The sequence below is a fragment of the Embiotoca jacksoni genome, unplaced genomic scaffold (assembly GCF_022577435.1).
Source record: "Embiotoca jacksoni isolate LCO1_2020_lvr unplaced genomic scaffold, fEmbJac1.0.p SCAF_7, whole genome shotgun sequence".
In the NCBI taxonomy this organism is placed as follows: domain Eukaryota; kingdom Metazoa; phylum Chordata; class Actinopteri; family Embiotocidae; genus Embiotoca; species Embiotoca jacksoni.
In genome coordinates, this window is record NW_027185425.1 from 10,423,988 (window position 1) to 10,449,064 (window position 25,077).

The 25,077-nt window shown below is 40.3% G+C and overlaps 2 protein-coding genes across 2 annotated transcripts; one reads left to right on the top strand and one right to left on the bottom strand.

The window, feature by feature from the left end:
* Positions 1-725: 725 nt before the first annotated feature.
* Positions 726-1,937, bottom strand: LOC138215082 (relaxin-3 receptor 1-like). The gene has a single exon (XM_069177049.1). It carries the CDS (start codon positions 1,935-1,937, stop codon positions 726-728), a length of 1,212 nt encoding a protein of 403 aa, XP_069033150.1.
* A 4,211-nt stretch (positions 1,938-6,148) lies between these two features.
* LOC138214671 (zinc finger protein 516-like) lies at positions 6,149-24,788 on the top strand. The gene is made up of 6 exons (XM_069176437.1): positions 6,149-6,651; positions 6,979-7,030; positions 16,676-18,219; positions 18,947-20,236; positions 20,473-20,537; positions 22,247-24,788. The coding sequence occupies exons 3-6, from the start codon at positions 16,875-16,877 to the stop codon at positions 22,295-22,297; spliced, it is 2,751 nt and encodes a 916-aa protein (XP_069032538.1). The 5' UTR covers positions 6,149-6,651; positions 6,979-7,030; positions 16,676-16,874; the 3' UTR covers positions 22,298-24,788.
* Positions 24,789-25,077: the final 289 nt, after the last annotated feature.

Sequence of the window (25,077 nt, forward strand, 5' to 3'; positions counted from 1 at the left end):
CAAACCCTATTGTTCTAAACCTGATGACAATTGTTCACTTTTGCTTTATCGGAAACTACAGATTCACTTTGATTTTTGATTTTACACATTTGTTCACTTCTTTTTCCAACTCCACTCTCCATAAGTCTTCAACATTTCTTCAACATTTGAGATCACTGTCGTTCTTGAGGTAACACATTTTTACATGGAGGAAACAAAGTGAAAAGCAAAATATACAAGACAAAGTAGAAATTGCAGGTTAGGATCAATTTGATCTTTTATTTCTATTCAAACAAATGACAAATGTTTTCACACCAAAAAGACTCTAAAACCAGGACAACCACTATTTAGATCTACAGTGCAGCGATATTTGCAGTGGCAAACATTTATATACGTTTTAAACAATTGTAAATTTGTATAGTTTTTCATGTTAATGATACAAACAATAAGATGGAGAACGAAATTGGAAGAGGCATGACAAAGAATGGAAGAATCTCTTACAGTTAGATTTGCAATGAATGCATTTTACAAAGTGTTATGTCATTGAATTAAGGCTCAAATCTCCCAGCAGACTCAAAGCTTAGGTACAGCTTCAAAGATTGACCTAAATTATACATCCTTCACACCCTCAGAGGGAAAAGCTAAAGTCTTAACTCTAAAGCATATCATCGTAACTTCTTGTTACATAAAAGTATGTGATTCAGAAATAGTGTGAGCGCATATAATTTGATCCTTATATTGTGGCTTTACAGAGTGGACACTACAGCTGGCAGTGTTGACAGCGGTGCATATCTCCTTATGTCAGTTTGGGATGTATGGCTGTCCATGATGTCGAGCGGAATAGCCAGGTGCCCAGCTTGTCCAGACCCATCCTCGGAGTTAATGCCATAGGGCATCTTAGACATAATAGCCAGACTCAATTTGAAGAGCACATTGTGGAGAGCCGCGCGGTACTCTTTTCTAACCAGGCAGTAGATGACAGGGTTGAAGCAGCTGCTGGTGAAAGCCAAGCAGTTGGCCAGAGGGAAAAAGTATGTTTGAGCCAAGTAGTATGAGGGGCTGATATCAACCCTGTCAAGTTGGATCAGAACATTCCAAAGTGTGAGGACATTGTACGGGAACCAGCAGGCGCAGAAGGAAAGGACCACCACCGCCACAGACTTAGAAATGTCAGCCTTTCGCCAAGAGTTGCTGCCTTTCAGTTTATGCCGACAGAGGAAGCGCAGCAGAAGCAAGTAGGAGAGGATGATAATGGCGTAGGGAAGCAGGAATCCCAGCACCATTCGCAGGAGTTGATTTATTCCAAGCCAGGCTGTACCATCTGGGAAACGGAGCAAGCATGCTGTGTCGTTGCCACTGCCCACACGGCTCAGGTCCGCAAACACAGCTCGGGGTGCCGCTGCTATCAGTGCCCCGGCCCAGATAAAAGCTGTGGCCAACGGGAAAGTGCAAGATCTACTGCACAAGGAGGTGCTGGGTTTGAGAGCAGTTGCCACATAACAGTACCGGGTCACACTCATAGCTGTCAGGAAAAAACAGCTAGCAAACACGTTCAGCCCAGTGAGTAAGGACACAGCCTTACATGTGGCCAAGCCAAAAGGCCAGCTGTAGTCCAATGCAATGTCCACGGCCCAAAATGGTAAGGCAAGTGAAAACAGCAGGTGGGCCAAAGCTAAGTTAAAAACAAAGAAATTAATGGTGCCTGTGGTGATGGTGTGAGTAGAATACAGCAGGAACATCACTAACAAATTCCCCAACACTCCAGCTGTAGCCACAACAAAGTACACCACAGAGATGACTATTCTGAGCCAGGGGGATCCATCACCAAGAATCCCAAGTCCATTGTCAAAACTTCTGTTGTGGAAAAGCAGCTGAGAGTTATTACAGAATGGGCCTACAGTGCAACCATTCAGGATGCTGCTGAAAAACTCAAGTCTCTTGAAGTCAGTGTTTGACATTTTGCTTCCCTAAAGGCTTCACTGATGGTGGTGAAGGTTGTCCTTAAGATGCTGAGATGTTTCCACTTGTCCTCCTTGTGGCAACAATGAATTACACATGTATGTTCTGGCTAGCTGTTTATTAGATGACAGTCATCTGTCCCTGCAAGGAAAGAGGAAATTATCATTACATAATAGGCGCTGCAGTTTATGACTAAATAAGTAGATTAGCGTTGTCAGATAAACAAATTACGCTGAAGTGTTACCCAATTTCGATCTCAAAGAATCAGAGAGGAAATATGTATTAAAATATAAAGTGTTCCCTGATACAGCCATATTCATTTTGGATTTTAGGACTTTTAAATGCAACATGAAATTACCTAAAAAATATTAATGATGTTTTTGACAATGAGGGGGATTTTAGTCAGATGAAACCAAAGCATAGATTATGATTTTTGTTTTGTTTTTAGCAGGCTTATTCTTTTTAATTTCTCCCCAGTTCTCAATCAATCAACAGATCACCTTTAAAAACTTGCCATTTGTGAGCAAAAGGGAAGCGAAATGACTGGTTAGAGTAAAACTTTTACTGTTGAATGAATCAGTTCATTCAGTTTTGGTGAATGAATTTGTTTGATATTTCATTTCAAAAATACAGATATTCATGCAAAGATTTTCATCTAAACTTTCTGATCTCCTGAAAAACCACAAGATCCTACACGTCAGGACAACAAAGCATTTTCAATTCAAAATGGGTCATATACAATAGTTCAGGTTTGTGTTTCCATTTTTTTTTCTTACCTTATGATCGATAAACAATGTAATAAATAACCCAATCGAAACTGTTTAAATTTTACTTTAAAGTTATAAACAGACCTACCATACTTTGGTTTGGAAAAAAAAAAACAGTTCCCATTTACAATACCTACTGTCAGTCATGAAATTGTAAATGTAATACATCGATTATGAGCATATTTTTACTCTAAGGGTTTATAATCCAATTTATCTTTTCAAAATCTGGTTTTTCCACACATATTTAAGGCCAAGGATGAAAATAAATCTTACCTGAGCATCAAAAGGTGGTAAATCTTCAGCACTTTGTCTTTTTTGTAGCCACCAGCGCTGCTGCAGAACACTGACAACAACAACAATGTGTATGTCACCCACCCTGAATTCATGCTCCACCCCATCATGTTTTTCATTTTGCATATTCATAATAAACTAATAGGGCAGCAGAGAAACACAAAGAAACATCAACAAGTCATCAAGATGCAAAGGTACAATAAATATAGTGGGGAAAAAAACAACCTAATCCCAACAATACCAAACAAAAATACATAATTGCAAATCTGGTGAAAAATGTGGGCAGACACCAAGTGTCTTAGAATCATTACTTTTTAGTTTTGTGTCCGCATTCAAATCAAGCATTTTACCTTCAGTTGGTGCAACAGCAACATCGTTGGATGCTTCACAGTTATCTTGACTACGTGACTTACTGTAAGTCTTTACTGGACATAATATATATACTTTTCAAACCTATTGACTCTATTTATTAATCGGTGTTATTATCTGTCACTGTGCATCTTGATGCAGCGCTGGATCCAGAAGCAAAAGGAAATACTGTATTAAAAGGGTTTTTATGGAGCTTAACTTTTGCTGTGGTTGGGATTGTTGCTTTGATTTTTTTTTTTTTTTTTTTTTTTTTTTATCATTCTGCAGTCATATTTCAACTAAAATAAAAATTTGAGGTTTGTCTTTTCCAACCAATGCTGTCAATAATGTGTCTGAAAAACAGATTTAGTCTCATCTTGGCTAAAACATAAAATCCAGTTTCCGATTTCTTGGGAAAGGTTAATGAATGTCATGGGTTTCTCCTTTATTCATAAATAACACAAATTTTTCGTCACTGTATTAGTTCACATGTAAAGGTTTAATTAGCCTCTTAGGAGCTGTGTTTAGCACACTGATGGTCTTGTATGCATTCCAACCTTGCATACAGGTGGTAGAGGAAAGCCAAGTTGCTTTTCTTTTGTGATTTTTTTTTTTCTTCTATTTATATCTGGAGCATTGCCTGAAGATTAGATTGAACAGCAGAGATGACTCTTCATTATAAATCGTTGATAGTGGAAAGAACATCAGCAGTGAATGACTAAATGAGATTAGGTTGGAAAAGGCGGAAGAGAGGGGAAATTGATTTATACTGATCTGTCTAAACTGATGCATCGCCATAAACTAGTTGAGCAAAACATGCAGCTCCCTGAGAGTTCAGCCTGCTGCAGAAACATGTCAGTTTCAACTTGTGTAATTTCCTAAATGTCATGTCGTTATCCTAATTATGCTATAATATTGAGTTACTTTCTCTAATTTTAAACAGGGATGTATAGGCAAACAGAGAAAAATCTTATTTAAGTCTATGAACTAGCCGCTCAATTATTGCTTAAAACATACAATGACCATTTATTCATGTTATTCAGTTTAAAAATATGCCTCCCATCCCCTGTAAAACTCACTAGTTATATATTGTTTGTTGAATCTACACAAGTGTAAAAACTATAGTTTGTGGCTTAATAGGATGCTATGTATTAGATCAGGGGTCTCCCACCATTTTCCTCTGAGAACTCCTTGATGTACCGAGACCCCTGTGCTAGATTATAATTTGAAATGTAGAGGTAATGTCACGTGGATTTTGTTAATTTGGAACAGAACAGAAAGTTAATCCAGAAAGGGAAGGAGACATTTCACAACATTTCCTAAGAAATGTTTGGGCAACGTTTTCTAATGAATGTCAGGGCAATGTTTTCTTTGCGAAACATTAGCATATTGTGTCCTCACAATCATTTGGGTAACATTTCTTAACAAATGTTAACCTGACGTTTTCTCTCAACCATTAGCACATTGTTTTAGGGCAGTTAGGGCATTTGAGGAAATCGTTTCCTAACAGCCTAACATTTCCTCACAAACATTAGCGCATCATTTCATAACAAAAATAATGGTAACTTTTCCTATTAAACATTAACACAATGTTTCTCAACAGATGTTAGGGCAGCATTTCCTTACGAACTTTCTAACAAACACTAGTGAACATTTCCTCACAAATGCGAGGATGAAATTTCTTAATACATTTTAGTGAAACTTTACCCCAGGAATGTTAGGCACAACGTTTTCGAGCATGTTAGCGCCATTGTTTCATTAAAAAAAAAAATTCTCCTCACCTCTCCATAAAATTAACCTGTAGAAAGTTATAATTCCCTGATGGTTCTGTCAGGGGTTACAGTTTCAAAGAAGAACAAAAGGAATTGTTAGGTTAAAGCATTAGCCAGTCCCTTCAGGAAATTGCTCACTCAATAGAATTATTTAACCCAAATTCAAGCAAGCATATTTGCAGGAGATTGCAATTTTGAAAGAAATCCAGGGATTTTTCTGCAAAAAAAACTCCTCATTTATAGCGAGCAAGGCTTTTACACCTTTCATCATCAAAACAAACCACATGCTTGGCTGACAGAACAAACCAGAACAACCAGAAAAACCTAAAGTGACCAGGTATGGTAGGGAATGATTAATGTCTCAAGTTTTATAGCCTACACACTTCCAGTCTAAAGAGACAGAACTTTGTTTTAGTGCATACAGTAAACCTATATGTTAAATTAATATAATTTAAAGCTACATAAATGTGTTTTTTTTTTTTTGTAATATTGAGCCCATGGATCTCCAAGTTCAATAAAAAAGATTATAGCAGTAAAATATTTCTGTGATGTGCAATATGCTTATTACCATAGATAGTGATATGATTAGGTACCCTTAAATCGCAATTTATTTCGACTTGCAATTTTTGCTAATTACTGCAATTACATTTTTTTAGCCACCACAAAATCAAGTATTTTGGTCACAACAATCACAAGCAATGTCCTGGAGGGACTGATAAGCAAGCAAAACCTTTTTCAGTGTTTATATGGGCACCTGTTGTTTTAATACTGCATTACTAAATTGTGAAAACAGTTATTTAAAAACTGAATATTCTAACCTCCCCATTTGAGATTGACGACATAACATACATTTGTCTTTCATGCGAGCCAAGTTTTTTCTCATCTTCAATTTTTTTTTAAAATTTTTTAAAATTTTTTGGAATTTTAACTGAAGCAATTTGTGTCAAGTGGTCTAAAATCGTTTCAAGTACTTTTTTTTTTATTTTTTAAATTATTATTATTTTTGATTGAACTTTACTTGTGGACAGGAAGCCACGCAGCACATTCGCCTTCACGTTAATGCCACAACACGATGTCAACCGAACGCACGTTAACGTACCGCTGAACGGACTGCGCGCGCCCACCGGTCACCTCGGTGAATGGTGCTGAGCCGCGCGCACGCCGAGATCACTCGCCCCGCTTGTTATTAACGTTAATAACGTTATCTCTCGCGTCACTCATGTCCCCGACAACGACGACGGCTGCTTGCTGCTGCTGCCGCCGCCGCCGCTGCAGAGGAGCAGGAGGACGGGACTGCGGTTCAGGTGCACCGCTGTGATTGAAATGCGCTTGAAGTTTTTGACGCGACGGCGAAGAAAGAGATGAACACGCCGCTGACGGTTGGCGCCCTGATTTGTCGACAAGTGTTTCATCTGCTGAACGAAGCTCGCCATTGTTGGGTTTTTTTTTTTGGTTGGTTTTGTTTTGGTTTTTTTTTTTATCGGTGATGGGATTCCTTCAGGACCGACCTGCCGCCTGACGTTAACCCCTGCGAGGTAAGGAGCTAAACGACGGTTAACTAACGTAAGATGGAGTGTCGGGCAGGAGGAGGTGGTGACTCGGACAGTTTAGTAGGAGCCGGGATGCTCCGGGTTTTTTTTGGGGGGGGAGGTGGGGGGAGTTTGTGTGCGCGAAAGTTAACTCCAACATCCCGTCGGTTAGTTAGTTAGTTAGTGAGTTAGTTAGTGAGTTAGTTAGTATTGACGTGAGTTCTTGTAAAAACCAAGTAGCCTCTGAATCCGGGCAGCTCCTTCCGAGTCTCCACACGTTATCGTTACTTCACCGTGATCTCTCTCTCTCTCTCTCTGTGTGGTTTGGCGCAGCTTGCGGACCGTCCGGCTATCAGTGAACGTGGTGAACGCACGCAAACTTGCGGTAAGTGAGTGCAAACGGGACAGACAACAAGGCTGCCATTGTACCGGATCAGCGGCGGATTAACGGAATTCCTTTTCTCCGCACTGTCTGCATGGCCTCCAACCTTTCCCTCTGTGGGTTTAACATCTTGATTTCGAGCTGCTTTTACCTCTTCGCACTCGTCAGAAAACAGTAAACTAAAAAAAAACAAAACAACAGCCAGCGGCCACCGAACCAGAGATGTCCAACTGAGCTGTTGTGAAACATGTGGATGGGACATCTGAATTGTTGTGTTGTTATCAGGACGTGGCTGAAATCTGGTGATTAGTAAACAGTGAGGCTGCCACTTAAACTTATTTTCATTATTGATCAGTCGTTTAGTTCATGAAAAGTCAGAAAATAAGGTGTTTTTCATCGCCTGAGGTGACACATTTAAATGAAATCCGGCAGTATAAAACAAAAATGAATTCATTTAGCATAGCCTAATGTTTGCATCAGCACTGTGTACAGTACAAATCATGATGGTTGTGATTCAATATATTGTGATATAACACTAGACAGTGAACAACATGATATATTGCGATATTTTTTTTATTTTTTATTATTTTTTTTAATCAAATTTTCTGATGCTGTCAGCGATGCATGCCTACGCTACTTCCTGTCTCAGTTCATGTTACATTGGGAAGGACGGAGTCAAAAGGCTTAATATAGATTACAACACTGCTATCCCGCAGTTGGGGGTTTAAACACAACACAAAATCAACCACTGTCTGCCACAAATCTTTGCACGTAAACTACGAATAGTTTCATAAGACACAATAACATGAAGAGTGTCTGTACTTTCTTACACCCACGGTTTAATGTGATAATTGACTTAAAGTTTTGTCATCTATTTAATTGAGTAAACTGTTTAATCTCTATTAAACAGTTTTATAAGGTGATGTCATTTGGGGTTAAACTGGGGTGTCCAAGGTTAAAGAACATGAGGGGACAAATATTTGTCAAATAGGTCTTTAGGGTGTTGGTTGTCTGCCTTGAAGGTAACTAGCTCTTGCTTCATAACTGTTCTTGAATAGTGTTAGCATTTAAGGATAAAGATTGTTATGTAGGTTGCAAACAGTCTAATGACATCCCACAGACGATGAGACATGGTTGTAGCTCCTTTTTGCTCTAGTACTGACAGGCAATAAACAAACATAGACCCAGATTTTCTATTTCTTACTCCTCCACCCCTCCCTCCATACACTTGCACATCATGCACAACATGCACCATCCCCAGCTCTCCCCTCCTCCCCTAGAGTACGTGGCCAACCAACATGTGGGGAGGTAATCCCAGCTATTAGGGTAATCTCCTCAGCATGACGATCAATAGGGGAGGGTGTGCGACAACTACCAGACAGGAGTAGTGGGGGGGACAAAATTTGTGCTAAAGAAAAATGATTTAATCATCTAGATTAGGTCAGGGGACTGGGGTCTGGACAGGGGCTTGTTTCTGGAAGGGGGATGGGTGCAGACAGAGCAGACAGGAGGATGTGAGGGGTAAGGCCATCTCTACTGTGGGCAGCTCCGTTGTCTGACAAAAGGCTGAAACATTTTTGTTTTTGTAATCTGAACCAAATGAAAACAAAAATACACCTTTAAATCTGGAAAAATGTCAAATGGACAGTGTCACCCAGCGGAGATGGGACGACTACAAGAATGTGAAAGTAGTTAGTAAGAACGTGAAAATGAATACGAAAAGAAAAGGCAGTTTCGTTTCTCATCATGCTTTCAAAAGCAGCACTTTAATCTGGAGTGAAAATAAGTGACCTTGTCAAATTAAAATTAAGCTTGAGTCTTTAAATTTATCCAATAAACCCTCTTCTACAATGAAGAAAACCCAAAGAAAAATAGATGGGCAAAACAGGTCAAAACCATTAAGCTGTTGTGCCTCTGAATCCAATGTTAATTAGCAAAAACACAGCTTGTGCTCAGGGACTGTCTCAGGAAGGAAATTATTATTAAAAATCCCTGTTATCACTTATGAGTGTGATCCTGATAACACCCTCTTAAAACATTTTAACTCCTTGTCATCTTATATAATTATGGAACTTTAAACCATAAAATATTCTGTTAAACCAATTTCTCAAAGTAAAACTTGAGGGCAAAAACCTCTCAGCTGTGTTTTACACGACTCCAGGTCACTGCACTGCGGAGTTTTATGATCAAAAGGAAGCAAAAAAACAAACAAACCTATAATTTGGTTGACTATAACAAATACAGATTGCTGAGAGTTACACTTACAATATGTAAGAATGAAGTACTGTCGTGTACTTCACATTACTTCACATTAATAGGCAACAGTGAGTCCATAAGCGTTTCGTCTGCCCTCAGTTCGACTTGGTGGCAGTTTGATCGGATCTTGTGTTTTCTTGCCTTGCTGTTAGTTAGTAGTTGGCTTTTTTAAGTGATGACTGCAAAGTTGTATTGTATGGACCATGGACTGAATATAAAATTGGACGTAGATCCGGGACAAATGAGGGTGTAATGATCCCATCATTAGTAGTAGACAAAAAGAGCAATAGTAGGCCTTGGAGACGTGTCTGTTTGATCTGCATGTGATCTCCGTTTTCTACTATAGGCGGGCAGGCATAGTGTCCTTGGGTTCCCAATCAGATAGACTCAGATTCGCAGCTCACTCCTCCCCAATGTGTCCAAATATGGTCACTTCTGGCTCCAAAATAGCAAGAAGACGCAGTGACTCACTATTGCCTCCTGAGGTACGAGGTGGTATTACAATACGGTAAGCATGCTAACTTCAGTAGACAAAATATTGGAATCTGCCTCTAAAGTGGTGTACACGTTCTTGCTGAGTGTCCATCTCTACTCTGATGTGATTACCTAACAGCACACCATACAGATGGACCACATGCTGGTTTCAGAGCATTGTTAACACGCTAGCTGTCTCTTCCATGTTGTTTTTGTCTGCATGGGTTGGGGGTAATTAAGCTACCTGGACCTCAGGTCGTAGGGGAGTAAACTGCATAAAGTAACTACATCTAAACAGATGAGAAAAGTCCTTCAAAAATATTTTGGGAATAATTCGATTTTGAAAAAATATTTAAAAAAAGAATGTATGTATCCGCGGCATCATGATGGATAAATAGAAATATGTTAAATAAAAATGAAACATTTAGTTGATCTGTACACCCAAAGAAAGTACAACATTTTTAAATAACAATGCGAAAATTTCACTTGTTTTAGCCTTTCAAATATGAATATGTACTTTTTTCTGTGATATATAAATTGAATATATTTAGATGCCTTTGTGTTAACTACAAACCTGTACAGTCAAATATGCCAATTTTCACTGTTTCTGTAATTGTAGACCAAACGATTATTCCGGAAATTTGTCAAGCCAAGTTTTTTTCTCTACAAACAAAATGGCTTGCGGGGAGTGTTGAATGGGCAGAAAACATTTCCAGTTTTTAATGAATCAGATAGATTCCTCAGGGGAAAAAAAGAAGAACTTGCCCTTTAAGTCTCCAGTGGAGGAACTGGAGTGCAAACACTGGCAAAATGTCCAGATGGAAGATGGGAGGGATGAGTAAGGCGTTCACAGATCCCTTCTGTTTGGTCCCATTGAGAGAGAGGGAGACGAGATTGGATGGGTCTGAGGGAATCAGGTTACTATCGGCCCATTCTACTCCAAAGAAGCGGTGGTGTAAAAGATGCAATACCCCTATAGGAAACCTAATCCACACCCTGCTGCCAGCTGTCATTCTATTGCTCCAGGGTAAAATCGCTAAGCAGGTATCACCTTACCCTTCTTCAAACCTTACCTTAATCATAGCAGGAAATAGGAAATTGCACACATGCCGTTTCAAATCTACATCTACCATGTAACTTGAGAAGTTTGATCTTTTACAAAGAAAAAGAGCAAAGCCAACAGCCAGGCCAATTTCCAAACTGTTTTGAAGTATTAGTTGTGGCAATGAGGTTTTGCTGTCGCTTTACTGTATTTTTATGTTTACAAATATCAACTTTGGTAAAAAAAAAAAAAAATCAACGTAAGATTCTTATCTAAATCACAGAGGAGAGATGTCCAGTCTCTAATTTAAACACTTGAGGGGGATCTTATGCTGTCCTCTGTGTGTGAGGAAATAGATTTGGGTAATGTTCAATAGTTTTAAAGTTAAACTAAAGATGTCATTATTGGGGTTTTCATTCTGGAATTGTTCATTGAGAATGAATCAGGTATAAATGGGAGCACCCCCAAATCTAATTTTCCAGGTCAGACTGAAATCACAAGCAAGAATCAAAGATGAGATGATTAGTTGATAATTGAGGATTTATTGATTTTCTTTGCCTTATAGAGTAAAATTAATATCTTTAGGTTTTGGAGTGGTAGTTAAACAAAACAAGCAATTTGATGACATCACTTTGGGAGACTAAGTGCATATGTTTAACAATTTTTCTTACATTTTACAAATAATTGATGTGTAGAAAATATGCATTAGATTAAATCATGAATCAGTTTCATATTTTTTGGTAAAAGAGAGGAAAATATGATATTTCTGTGGCTTTTAGGTTTGGAGGACAGTTGTAACACGAATATTACTTCCACTATACATTTAACATGCGTTAATAAATATTAATCTATTGTGTTTTACCTTTAGTAGCTTGACTTATATTTAAGTAGGATTAAAATCACTTCCTTAAAATTTACACCTGAGGACAGGCGGATAAATAATGAGTAACAGCGATAAAGTAAAAGACACAAAGCAGAGTGATAGAGAGACATAAAGAGAGACAGTCAGAGTGAGTCTGAGCTGACCTTGCAATGATAATCTAATCCCTGTCGAGAGTGCTTTTTTTAGAGAGCAAGTTAATGCCAGCAGATTATACTGCAGTGTCTCCCACACTGGCCAATCCACACTGAAAAGAGAGTGGGTCCACAGTGGATCCTTCGACCCACCATAGAAGATAAATCAACATTAATAATGTTCTCCAATATTACAAAAAATATATCCCAAGAAATCTCATCTCCTCATCTTTGCCTTTCTGCATCCAGTGGCATTACTCAGTTAGTTTCTGATGTCTGCATTAGGGCCTGCATGAGGCGTCCTGTGCATTTCCATAACAGGTAAAACCTAGAGCCAGGAGTCTCTCTTGTCTTCTCTTTGTCACGTCATGGTTGCCCCATAATGCACTAAGGGGCATCCATGATAAAAGGCCACTCATCGGGCAGCTCATCTCATGCAATGAAGAGTAATCCCTGTATATGTTGTGTAACCGAGTGGAGAGTTGGCCAAGGAGGGGGATGGGCACGAATGTGCGCAAGTTTGCCCGTGCTTGTGACTGTTGAGCTGATGGCCGTCTAATCTTTTAGGTACATTAGGCTGTTCGCCCACAGTAGTGTGCTGCTTTGCCGTTTTTCGTGCAAAGTCATTCTAGGAACGCTGCAGGCCTCCACTAAAACCATGAGGTACTTGTAAGATACAAATTAGGATTAGGAGGCAGCGGTGTGATGGAGTGGTACAGTATGTGTCAATCACGGCTACTGAAAGACTGCTGGGGAGGATGGGAGGGATGTTACGTCTGTCACTTTCTGTCATTTATGTTTGTCCACTGGTCTCAGGACTTTGCTCTAACGTGGATATTGTAGGAGCTACCTTGCTACATTCAGGAAATGTTTTCAGAACAGAAAATGCTCCGTTACTATGAATTGAGAGCATTCATGCATTACTTTGAGAAAGTCCACCCACAACTGTAAACTCTAAAGTCACACCAGACAACTGGAAATGTAGCCTACTTTAGTCCTGTTATGAGTCTACATGCTCGTACAGGTTTATTAGGAAGACTAGGCTAAATAGCTTCTTTTTTTTTTTCTTTTTTTTTTTTTAAATCGGTGCACTGATTTTTATTAGAGTTACTGGCTTTTAATTTAACTAGACTAGTGGTGATGGTAACTTTACAGCCTTTCAAAAACCTGCATTTATACTGTAGTTCTTTTGTCAATTGGGAAACTGCATCAAGGCATTTGCGGTGTGATATATGTTGATGAGCACACTAACTCGTGTTGGATAGTCATTCAACCCGTCATCTCATGCAGGCACCTGGGAGTGTGTGTTGACTACATCTGGAAGGAGTTAACTTGAACTGCATCAGCAGTGAATCAGCAGAAAACACAGTTTCTGCACACGTGCTACAAAACATAAATAAGGAGATACACCTATTTTTCTGTTTTGCTGAAGCATCACTCTGTTCAGGTGTTCAATATGGCTGACGTGCTGTTTGTTTCATAAAGAGAACGACTCCCATTATAACTTTGTGGAAAACAAATAGTGACAGTTTCAAAAAGTTGCTTATTTATATTTTAGCGTAGTGTATACATTGGATATTAGTGGAAACAGTTAAAGTGAAACAAGTGTGCCTCACAAACCGTATATAAAATATAAACATCGAGAGGCAGATTCCAACATTTTTGAAGTTTTTTTTTTTTAAACAATTTAGCTTTAAATGCAGAACAATATCATTGATTTTGCTTCATCTTGTCACATTGACATCCTGCCTAAAAGATACGTTTTTACGTGAACTAATTTTGCATTCATATGTTGACAAACCATAGGTTGTAGTTTTGGTTTCTAGGAGTACGTGTTTGAAACAGAAAGCTGTTTTCACACAACTTTCTGACGATGATAAACAATCAGCTTTAAAAAGTAATAGTGGCATCACACACACAGACAGTTTGTATGCTAATTCATCTTTACAAATGACCTCATTTCAATTGCACCTTCCAAGATGTCCCACTAGAATATTAGCACAATCTGATTACTCTGAGGCTGAGTTTTCCTTCAATTTGTAGCTAAATATCCTTTGTGCAACACAGTATTTCCTATAATGATACAAAATTAATCGTATCGTAAGAATGGATTGAAAAGAGACAGTTTAAAAAAAAAAAAAAAATTGTATTTACTGTACTGTAAATCTGTGGGGATAACATTGAAAAATATCTCGGCTTCATAAAGCAGCATCGGTTTGTGTACTAGTTTTGTTTGATGCCTCGGTTGTGTTTGCAGTCGGTGGAAACTGACAGGATTATTGGACACAAAACAGTAGATGCGAGGTGAGGCTTAGCGAGTGACTGTGGCTTTGAACACTAGCATAAGGACAGTCACATGCTATCTCCAGTCAGGGGTATGTTGGCACAGGCTCGTGGATGTGAATATTTGGATGACTTCAGCACATACACACTCACACAGGCACATATGCATGCACGCAGTCATGGGGTACACGCATACCTTGAGCAAAGCAAATATGCGTACATCTCTCACTAGTTTGCAATTGCAGAATTTTGCAGAAATGGGCTTCTCTTACAAAATGGTATTTTAGGTATTTAGGTGCGTTGTGTGCTGGATAGGAGATGCTATTTCCACTCCACGGCAGCAACCGGGCACACAGGCAAGCGCGCGCACACATACGACACGCCGACAGTAGATATTTTCATGCGAGCACGCACACACATCACAGCACACAGGCTCTCAGCATCAGTGCCCTGACCATAGGGAGTTTGTGCTGAGCTGGTTGGGACGTCAGGATGAATCAATGTGAGGACAGCTGACTGGACATGCCTATTCATCTGCCAAAGAAAAGAGAGAGAAAAAGGGAGCGAGGGATTCTAAAAGAAATGAGTTAAGCCCTGGAGCAACATGTTTGGAGGATCTGTAAAGTAATGTAGATAGCCAAAGAGCTTTGAGTGTTTATGTGTTGAAGGGATAAAAGGTGGAAAAGATAGCTGAATAAAGGGGGAGGTGGATGGGTTCAGAATCTCTTTTGTTATTGAAAATGCATTAAAAAAAAAAAATCATTGATTAGCTCAAATACTTTTAATTCAAACACAAATAAAATAGTAGGATATTGCAGATGCAAATATATAGCACATACTAAGCATGTAGGCTTCTTTGACAAAAGGCATAAGCTCATACTGTAGAGGCGGCTAACTCCATACTGATGGCCCGTTTATTCCCATCTGTTGCCCTCAGCTCCCTGACTTTATCCCCATTGTGTTAACTCATTACATTCGCCTTAACCTTAACCCCTTAATTGCCACCCTCCATTTTCTCTTGCATATGTCCTCCCCCCTCTTGGAGACAGTGTGCCCCACTGCTCATGCACTAATCTCATAGCGTCTGCCTACCAAACACCTGCCATGTCCAGAAAAACCTCCTAAAGTCCTCCATATTACAGATACAACACCCATTCCAGCGTGAGCAGATCAACACACATGACCGCAGGCAGGCAGGCATGCATACATGCAGACAGATGCGACTGTGGATGCAGATACAGATTGTTAGAGGGACAAACTCATCTCCCTGAAAATCATAGCAGAGTCAATCTCTTTTTCTAGCCTTTATGAGTTTGTGCACCCAGTTTTTTTCCTCACATTCAAACACTGACAAGACAAACAAGAGTCTTCTTTTGTCCCGCCTCTTTGCCCAGACATGTATTCGAAGACAGTGACATGTAGGCCCAGGCCTCTTTGCTTTAACAATAACTCTCTCGACCCCCTAATGAGGGGTGGAGGGCCAGACATGAGGCGATGTGACAGTTCTGGTGCGGCCGACACAATAGCAGGTTTTTCTTTTGACTGCCTGGCTGGCTGCAAACCACAGAGTACCTTCTTTCACTAAAACAGTCAAACAAATGGTCATGTTTGCCTGAGGGACATGTTTGACCACATCAGACCATGCCTGTGCCGTGTACTCGTTTTCAGGACAACAACTGCTGTTATGTTCCTGGATAATTTAGTTGAGGTTTAAATAAGATGATTAAGAACTAATAGAGCCTCTTATATCAAAGTCACCTTCCTGGCAGCTGTGATAATTTGAGTCACCATTTTGAAGATTCAATTCTGTATGAATGTGGAGTTTCCTGACTATTAAAAAATATTGTCAGAGAGAAAAGACTCAACACATCATCCTGAGCAAGACAGTTCATTTCTCGCATTATATTAAATAGTAAAATTTAGAAATGCAACTTGCTGTTACCTTTGCAACGTTACATCAGCCCCTCCCCCAGAATCAGGGCCCTGCATGTGCCAGCAAGTGAGTTTTTGAAATGAAGTTTGTTGATAATGGATTATTGATCGTGAATTGGGGTGGATGGCCCCTCAGGGCTCATCCTGGTTGGCCAGGAATTAATACATCCCTTCATGCGTCACCTCACACACTCAATTTGGGCATAGGCAACCAAAGGACTGACAGACACACACATGTTGAGATACTGACCCGCGCTCTAATATGTACAGACAGGCGTCGCTCATCCAGTAAGGGACAGAGGTTATTCCAAAATTTGTGCAAATTACCTCAGTGGGCTCTTTTTCTTCGTAAAGGGTTTGTTTGCTGTTGTTTTTTTTTTAAACACACATATTCAGTCAAACTATTTTACATATCATCAACATCTGTTGTCATTGTTGGAGTATTCAGAGGGAAACCAGTCTCTGTATTGTTGAAAATGTTCTGTGTCTTCAAGCAGAGGGAAACAACTAAATGTGATGTTTGACAGGTTTATATTTAATATATTTCAATCATCTGCTCCCCCCCAATTTTTTTTTTGCATTTTATGAATATTAATAGTAAATGTAATTACTACATGCCTAATTAAAATGTCCTGTTCTATTTCCAGGTATTCTTGTGAAAACAGCATGCAACTTTGATGAAGAACATCTCGTCGAAGATCAAGATGGGCACTACAACTGTGATGTTTTACAAGTTTTTGATGCCCGCTTTGAGAACTCAGTAACTTTTAGAACATAAACGTCACATAGTTAGAGGATTTATTAAACAGCTGTGATTTTCGACACACAAGTGCTCCAGGAGAAGTAATGGAGACAGAAGGGAGGGAGGAAGCATCACAAAAACACCCGGCTACCATAAAAGGGGAGGCCGAGGAAGACGTGACGTCATGCCACACCTGCGGGGTGTGTGGCCGTAGCTTCCCCCTCCTCAGCTCTCTCTCTCAGCACATGAGAAGACACACTCGGGAGAAGCCGTACAAGTGTCCGTACTGCGAGCACCGGACGGCTCAGAAGGGCAGTCTGAAGGCTCACATTCGAAGCCATAAACTGGGTCTATTTAGCCAGAATCCCGGCGACAAAGAGGGGGACAGAGATCAGGGGCAGAAAGATGATGCGGCTATATCTGATCCTCCTTCTGTCAACAGCACGGCTGAAAAAGCTAATAATGTCAATGGGAAGGTAAAGAAGAAAGGAACCAAGAAAAAAGTTAAGGGTAAAGAGGAAGTCGACGAAGATGGGGCTGACGCTGGGTCTTTTTCCTGCACCATTTGTGGCCAGGTTTTCCCTCAGGTATTACTCCTTAAATCCCACATGAAAAGGCACCGCAGTTCCCAGGATCATGGTTGCCGGATCTGTGGACGACGCTTCCGCCAAGCGTGGTTCCTCCAAAGTCATATGCGCATCCATCGTGTCAAAGGCCAGCTGCGGGGAAGCAAAACCAACGAACTGCCCGCCACCATCAACGGGGTTTCTCAGGACGCAGCATCACTAATAAATGAAGAGTGCCTCTATGAGCTCTGTGCAGGCTGTGGTAACTTCTTCTCTGACCGCAAGACCTTGCGAATACATGAAAAGCTACATAAACTGAACCACAGTCGTGCTCAGACGCAGAGTCCACCGCATGAAGAAGACCTTGAGGCCTCAGAGCTGCACATGACGAAGAGGCACTTTTTGGAAAGCCTGAACCTCACATGTGCTGGACCTAAGGAAACCACAGAGGAAAGGAGTCTGGGAAGGCGAATTTTAGAGCTGGACCCAGTATGCAGTTACCAAGCATGGCAGTTAGCCACGAGGGGGCGACTCGTGGAGGCCACAGAAAAATGTCTGGGATGGGAGGAGAGACTAGCTGATGCAGAGGTGGCATATGACACTGAAAAGGGTGAGTATGTACCCCTGAAGCAGGAGAAGAAGAGGAAACAAATTGACACCTCCAGCTCCAACCTTAAGAAGAAGAAGGGCGATACAGGCCTCAATAACCCATCAAACAGCTTGGCTCACGCTAAAGCTGGTGACAAAAAGATTTGCCAGAAAGACCGTATTCTGTTGAACGGACTTGGTCATGCATTTTATGAGGCGCTGCAGACGAAGAAGGTCAAAGATGTTCATCTCCTGTCTAACCACACCAAGAACATCAGGAGCCAAGACCACGAAGGTGAGCCACAAACACCACACTACACTACAAGAATCAATGATACAGTTTGGACAATAGGTTATATTTCTTGAACAATCAATTACAGTCACAGTTTGTGCTGAACACAGTTTCTTCGTATGGCATATTTCACCCTTTTATCAAAAGTTGTGTTTGTGGGCATGCAGACATCTGTAAGGTTGTGAAATTGTTGTGAGGGTATTTCAACTTAGAAATGGAAACTCACTATCCGGACAATAAGTAATTATTTAACATTGTACTGTGGAAAAGGGAGACCTCTGGTGAATTCATAGGTGAATTACAGCAACTATAATTCCACAAAACTATTTTGAAACATTTAGGTTTTGAGCTTCAAGGGACGAAACAAATTTTGATTCCAAAATATTTCAAGTAACTAAAGAAATAACTTTCTGGCTGTAATTTATAAATCCAAAACAATAATAAAGTGACTGTTTGTTTAAAAGACTTTGCTAAGTAGTGAGCAGTTAGCTATTTTAGATATACTGTGTGTTATCTCTGGGCAGATGTTTATTCCACCATGACATTACAAATGCCTGCTATGATATGTCTTTTGACCAACGTTAACTGCAGACTCCTGACAGCCTGAAACTTTTGACAGCGGTTGTCTTGCGTGGGTGACGTAAATCACTGTTAGTATGGACACATACTGATGAAACACTTTAAGTCGAATGATGTCCTTCACACTGCCATCCTCTGTTCTCACCTGCAGATAAAAAACCCTACTTCTGTGAGCACTGTGAATTCCACACTGTTGACGCCTCGCTACTCAGGTCTCACCTGCACAGGCAGCACCAGGACGTCCCGGGTACCCACGGCAAACACAGCTCCATTTTGGACAACGTTAGCAAAAGTGGTTCTAAAGCCTCAAGATACATGGACTACCTCAGAAGCAGGAGTGTGTTACTCAGTCAGCCATACTGGAATCCCTACACATGTCCTCCCAGCCAGGAGTTAGCGGAGTCACACATTAAAAAAGAGAAGTCAAGTGGCCCGGAGGTCAAAGGTCAGGGACATGCTTCTGCCGATGCTGGCAGTCTCCTCAATCTTTCTTCATTACCGAGCACCCGTGGAGAAGGCACTGTTAACAATTCAGTTAAAACGGAGGGCCTGGTGAGGCATCAGTGTCCATACTGCTCCCACAACACCAACTACCCAGAAGTACTGTGGATCCATCAGCGTGTTGCACACAGGGTGGATGGCAGCAGCTCCATGGCACCCAAGTGGGCACCCTGCATTAACAGCCTCAAGAGTCTCAAGGCAGGAGCTTCTCAGTGGAGACGCACGGGGCCGCCACCGTTCCTCGAAGGCAAAGACTGCCCAGCTCTACCCGCTCCAAGAACGCAGCGCACGCAGCCTCCAGGTTTCACAACTCAGAGCAGCAGCAGCAGCAAGCACTCGGCCTCCAAGACCCAATCAGGCAACACGAAGTCAAAGCATCAGTCGAAGGAGCCACGATCTTCAAATGGGACACAGCCCAGCGGGAAGGTCGCACTCCAACCTCAGAAGAAGTCTGGTGAACATAACCGAGCAGTGAAGGGTGGAAGTAAAGGCTCCAGCTCCCAAGCTACTTCCTCAAACAGTATTGTGCACAGTAAGGGCCTCCCCAGTATCCAGCCCACAAGCAGCCCCAAACACAGAGGCAGCAGAGCCACCGTGGAGGGAAACTTCCCACAGGAGGGTTTGGGTTTTATGCTGGCAAGAAATCACGGCGGGACTTCTTCTAACGCAGCTGCAGATAGACTCCATTCCCGCAGGCAGTCCTGTGACTTCCCTTCAGGTCCTAAAGGTCCTGATCTCTGGGCTGCCATGAACATGTGGGGGCTGCATGGAGGCAAAGCATATTTAGATCCACTCCTTTTTGCTCAGGGAAAGAGTGAATCGACAGGAGAAATGCCAATGGACATTGATATTTTGAGCCTCTTGAAAAACTACAGTCCCCATGATCTGGCAGCTCTCTATCAGCACTGGGGGTTTGTTGATCCAAGACTTGATCCACAAGGTACGTAAGCTTTGTTTTGTGTTTCATGGTCAGAGAAGTAAATACCGAGGCCGGATAAAAATTCATTTTTAAACGCACTGAAACAGACTAACACGATGGTAGCACCTTAGCTTTACACGTTCTCTACCCAGTTGACGAATGCTTTTAATAGATGAGGCACATTTATTTATAAAACCTGCAAATTTCATTATGAGTTATTTATGTATAAATGTTCATTCACGACTCCACCTTTACAGCAACGTTGCAGTTAAATGGAAGTTTTGGAAATGAAGTCCATTCCTCCTCTGAAGCCTCCAAACAAGTAGGTGTTCCTTACAGCATCTACTCACATGTATAGTTTTGGATTAGAGTACAAATCATCTGTTCATATTTCATCCTAAAAAAAAAAAAATCAACTTTTAACTTTAGAGATTATATGTAAATTCATAAAGTATTGAGCAGATTTAGGTTTATAGATGAAAAATAAAGATTTTATGCCTTTAAACGGATCACAATTGGAAAATATGAATCTTTGGACAGAATTAGAAAACTGTAATATTTTCCATACAGTCACTACACATTAAAGGACCTGTCAATCACACGGTGGTACGGCAGTGCTTTCCTTCATATTTGTATCCTCAAATCATAATTTCACGTGTAATGTAATGTAATGCATGTGAGTTGACTGCAAACCTGATCCATGGTCATGTCGCTTTCCCAAAACTAAGAACAACCCAAGCATGTGCAGAATGTGTTTACCGACTGTGTCCGGCTCATGTCTGAGTACAGTCTGTCACTTCTGTGCACACGTGCCGGTGCGTCTGTGGATTTTCATGCGTCTGCATGCGTGGCTGTCAACTTCCACAACCTGGCTGTCTCTCCCCTCTCGTTTTCGTAAGAGAAGCTGACAGGGATGAGGCAAACAAAATAATAAAAAAACATTGTTGTCCCCCCTCAGGGTAAAATTGGCCTAGCATCTCCACATAGTGTGTCATCAGCCTGTCAGTCAGGTCTACCCTGACGTTACCTACAACTGTTCTTGCCATCTCCTCGTCCCCCGTTGAGTAATGTGTGGGCCAGTTTTTAAACACTGGTGACGGGTAACGTCTCCGTCTGTAGGGGTGAGGAATTACAAATCAGACAGACTTACATGGATCAAAGTGTGGGTGATGTAAAACGATAAGATGGAGATGTGTTTTCCAAATTAGCCAATTTTTTTAGATTTTCTGCATATTACATGTTTATCCTGTTTTTCTTATATTTAAAATGATTATATAAAATAATTATGAATTATTTGTCTATTTATTATTAAGAAATTAGCATTATGTGATTTTTTTTTTTTTTTTTTTAAACATTAAAATTTCAGCAGATCTGCAGTGCCAGCTCATCAAATACATGTCGTCCTTCCATCTTTGTGAGGACAATCACTGACACAAGGCATTCTTGAGTTCCTTACCTCAACTAATCGCCTAAACACAACCCTTACCTAAACCTAAACCTAAACCCGAGTCTAACATGAAACGTAAAAGTCTAAACCCCCAACAGTCATTGTTCCATACATAGAATACAGGAACACTCACATACACATATATACACATATATATACACACATACACGTGTTTTGTTAGATCTAACCATTGACTGTATATAAAATTGGACGAGTCATCTGTTTTTTTAGTCGCTCCTTATTAGTTTTCTGGTCCTTCTGAAAATAATCCATCATTAATTAGAAAATAAGCTTCAAAAAGGGGGGCGGGGTGGGGGGGGGTGATTGACATCCCTGTGGTGATGTCAAGTTACAGCTATCTGTGGGTGGGACGTAGCGTCGCCGGGTTTCCAATCAGATCAAGTCAGATCCCCCGCTCGCTCCCTCCCATCAGCTTGTCCAAATATGGTCACTGCCGGCTCCGAACTAGCAAGATGGCAAGAACTCAAGGCTTCATAATGGCCGTTCACAAAAAAAAAAAAATGTTTGATGTCACTGACGTCACTTGCCGCTTGGATCTAACTAGTGTTCTTTGTCTCCTGCAGATGACCAGCCGCTCCACTTCATCCTCAGGGTCTCTCCATAAAGGAACGTGAAGAAGCATGGTTTTCATGTTGGTTCCAGCTTGCACAAGACTAACCGCTGAACAAAGAGGCCTGCTGTTCTTTAAAGGAACCAGCCATAACTCCTAAAAAGGGCACAGGGACTGGATAATGCACAATATATGCAAAGCAATGAGGTGGTCTTATTATTTTGTATTATGGTTGTTTCATTTGAAGTGTTCCGCATGCTTTTTGTTTGTTAAGAGTGTAGATACGTTAGTTATCAAAACACACTGAGCTGTGTTTTGAAATGTTTTGGAGGAAATGAGGCAGAAGTGTTTGGGGCTTATTATAAAAATAACAGGGAGATATTGAAGGAGAAACACAAGCCAGGTGGACATGAAATGTAGAGCTGCAGTCACATGGAGAAAGACGTTACTCTCCCGGCTGACGGCCCACAGCTATCCGCTTGTTGGGGGTAAAAAATAGATCCAGCAAAGCAATAGAAAATACCAAATCGTACAATCCATGATGCCACTAAAAACTTTCTGAAATACACGCTGTGATGCAAATATATGTTATTACCTGCTGTATATCAGTGATGAGTTTCAGTCTGTTGTTTTGTATCTTGTAAATGTTCTCCTTTTTTTGTTTTTATTTAATCTTGGTTGAGTATGTGATTGTTAACATTCAGAATCGCAGGTAAAAGTGTTGCGTCAGTTTTTAGCCTATAATCAGGTTTTGAGTCAGCGTGCCACTTTTCATTTGTTCCATTGTCGTCCTTTGCTGTGTGACAAGTATAGTCCTGGTAAACTCGGGAATAAAGTACCATAGTCAGTCAGTCACAGTAAAAAAAACAAACAGCTGAGGATCTCTTTCACAGTAAATGAAAGCACTGACCAGATCTGATGAGAATCTTCAGCACTATTAGTTCACCATCTCCACATTTAGAAGACAAAGATGCACTGTTTGTAAAATGATCGTTCTCAAACTGATCTAAAGACTCGGCAGCCTGCTGCCCCATGTTGGCCTCAACTGTGAACTTTCTCCACATGAATATTCAACTTATCTCACATTTGCACTGTATTCTTTTGATGCAAAAATTTACTTTTTGCAACTGTTACAAAAACTAAAATAAAACAATAATACTTTAGACAAAACATGCACTACACGAAAAGCAATTTCTCCCCAATATTTCTGTCACTTTGGAATTTCTTTCTCCAAATGCAACCTGAATCTGTACATTTTAAAACACACACACACACACACACACACACACACACACACACACACACACACACACACACACACACACACATTTAAATGAGTTGAATCAATGCAATGCTGAAGAGTGTCATGAGTGATTCAGCCATTATGTAGTTGCGTTCCACTTCAATCTGCAGAGTCGGTGATCAAGTTAACTGCTCAACAAGTTTACAGCCTCAAACAGTAAATCAACAATAAGTGACAGAACTGTGAAACAACATAATCAGGAAGCAGCATCCTGGTCTTTATCATTCATGTTTATTAATGGAAATGTTTGGCTACAGCTGAATATATCTAAATACATCTAAATTGGTGCCCATCATTACAGCCAGTCTGTGAAACTGTTTATCAGAATAACCAATGAACAATGAAATGTGGTGCACTGCTTTATGAAGCCAAGCTAAAAAAAAAAAAAATTAAATGCAATAATTCATCTCCAATCAGAAAGTCAGTGTAAACACTTCTTTCACGTTGTGCTAGTGAGGTAGCAATTTAATGCTGTGATATTTAGAGGTAGAAACTGTAGCGTTAATTTCTACTTCCACCTGTCAGTCAGGCTGCTGAAAGAAAATTGAAACATTTTTGTTTGACTTTTTCAAATTCACCTCATTCCCTGTTTGTTTTGATGTGTTTTGTTTGCAGATGTGTTTTAGTATGTTTACATTTTAGTTCTACTTATTCAGTATATTCATCTCCCATAGAGAAATAGTCTATGCATTTGATAACGAGCCATCAACTTATGGATTCTTGGGAGATCTTGAGAATACATAATTTATTATTGAAGTATTAACTTTGATCTGTGTGGAACAAAATGTTTTTGATAAATGATGTAAGTGATAGTTATTTAATGGTCTTTTTTTTTGTTTGTTAAGAGTGGACTTTCAAGCACTCAGAAGTACTTGATATTTGTAGTAAGAGAACATCAGATACATTCTTTTTTCAGTGACACACTGGAGGTCGGAGTGCAGGGTCAGTGCGGTGTGATGCTCCAGCAACAGGTCTTATTGAGCCTGTAGTCTCTTTATTTTCCATCAGGTGCCTGTAAACATGCAGCTGCACACAGTTTGAAGTGACAGTAAACATTGAGGCGGCGTTTTTTTTTTAATGCAAGCCTGAACTTTTATGCAGACTTAAAGTTGAGCTTTCATTGGGTTCAGTTTTGTGACTATGTAAACATGTTTCATAGTTAATAATTATGTTGTGATCAGAATATATATTTTCACCAGTTCCACATTTTGTCTGACTGTAAAATTATTCAAATAAAGTTGGTTAATGTTGATTTCTCTTAAAATTGTGTTTTTATTGTCACAGCACACACAGCATGTGATCCTCATTCACAAGCCTTGAAATGAATACAAAATGTTGGTCAATCACTGCAGTGACAGAGGCAGCGACCTCGGCAGCTTCTCTGATTTAAAACCACAGATCACAGGATTGGCTTGGAATTAACCACAAGTTACTTTTAAACTTTAAAGATCTCACATAATTGGATGGATTTTCAATTTGAATTCTGGACCTTTTAGCAATGTTTTTGTTTGTTTCTGCTACAGTTTTTATTTGCTTGGGTG

Excerpts from the sequence above, each read along its gene's own strand:
- LOC138215082 (XM_069177049.1), bottom strand. The coding sequence starts at position 1,937 with ATGTCAAACACTGACTTCAAGAGACTTGAGTTTTTCAGCAGCATCCTG.
- LOC138214671 (XM_069176437.1), top strand. The coding sequence starts at position 16,875 with ATGGAGACAGAAGGGAGGGAGGAAGCATCACAAAAACACCCGGCTACC. Across the intron at positions 18,220-18,946 it reads CAGGAGCCAAGACCACGAAG|ATAAAAAACCCTACTTCTGT; the intron begins GTGAGCCACAAA and ends TCTCACCTGCAG. Across the intron at positions 20,237-20,472 it reads TCCAAGACTTGATCCACAAG|CAACGTTGCAGTTAAATGGA; the intron begins GTACGTAAGCTT and ends CCACCTTTACAG.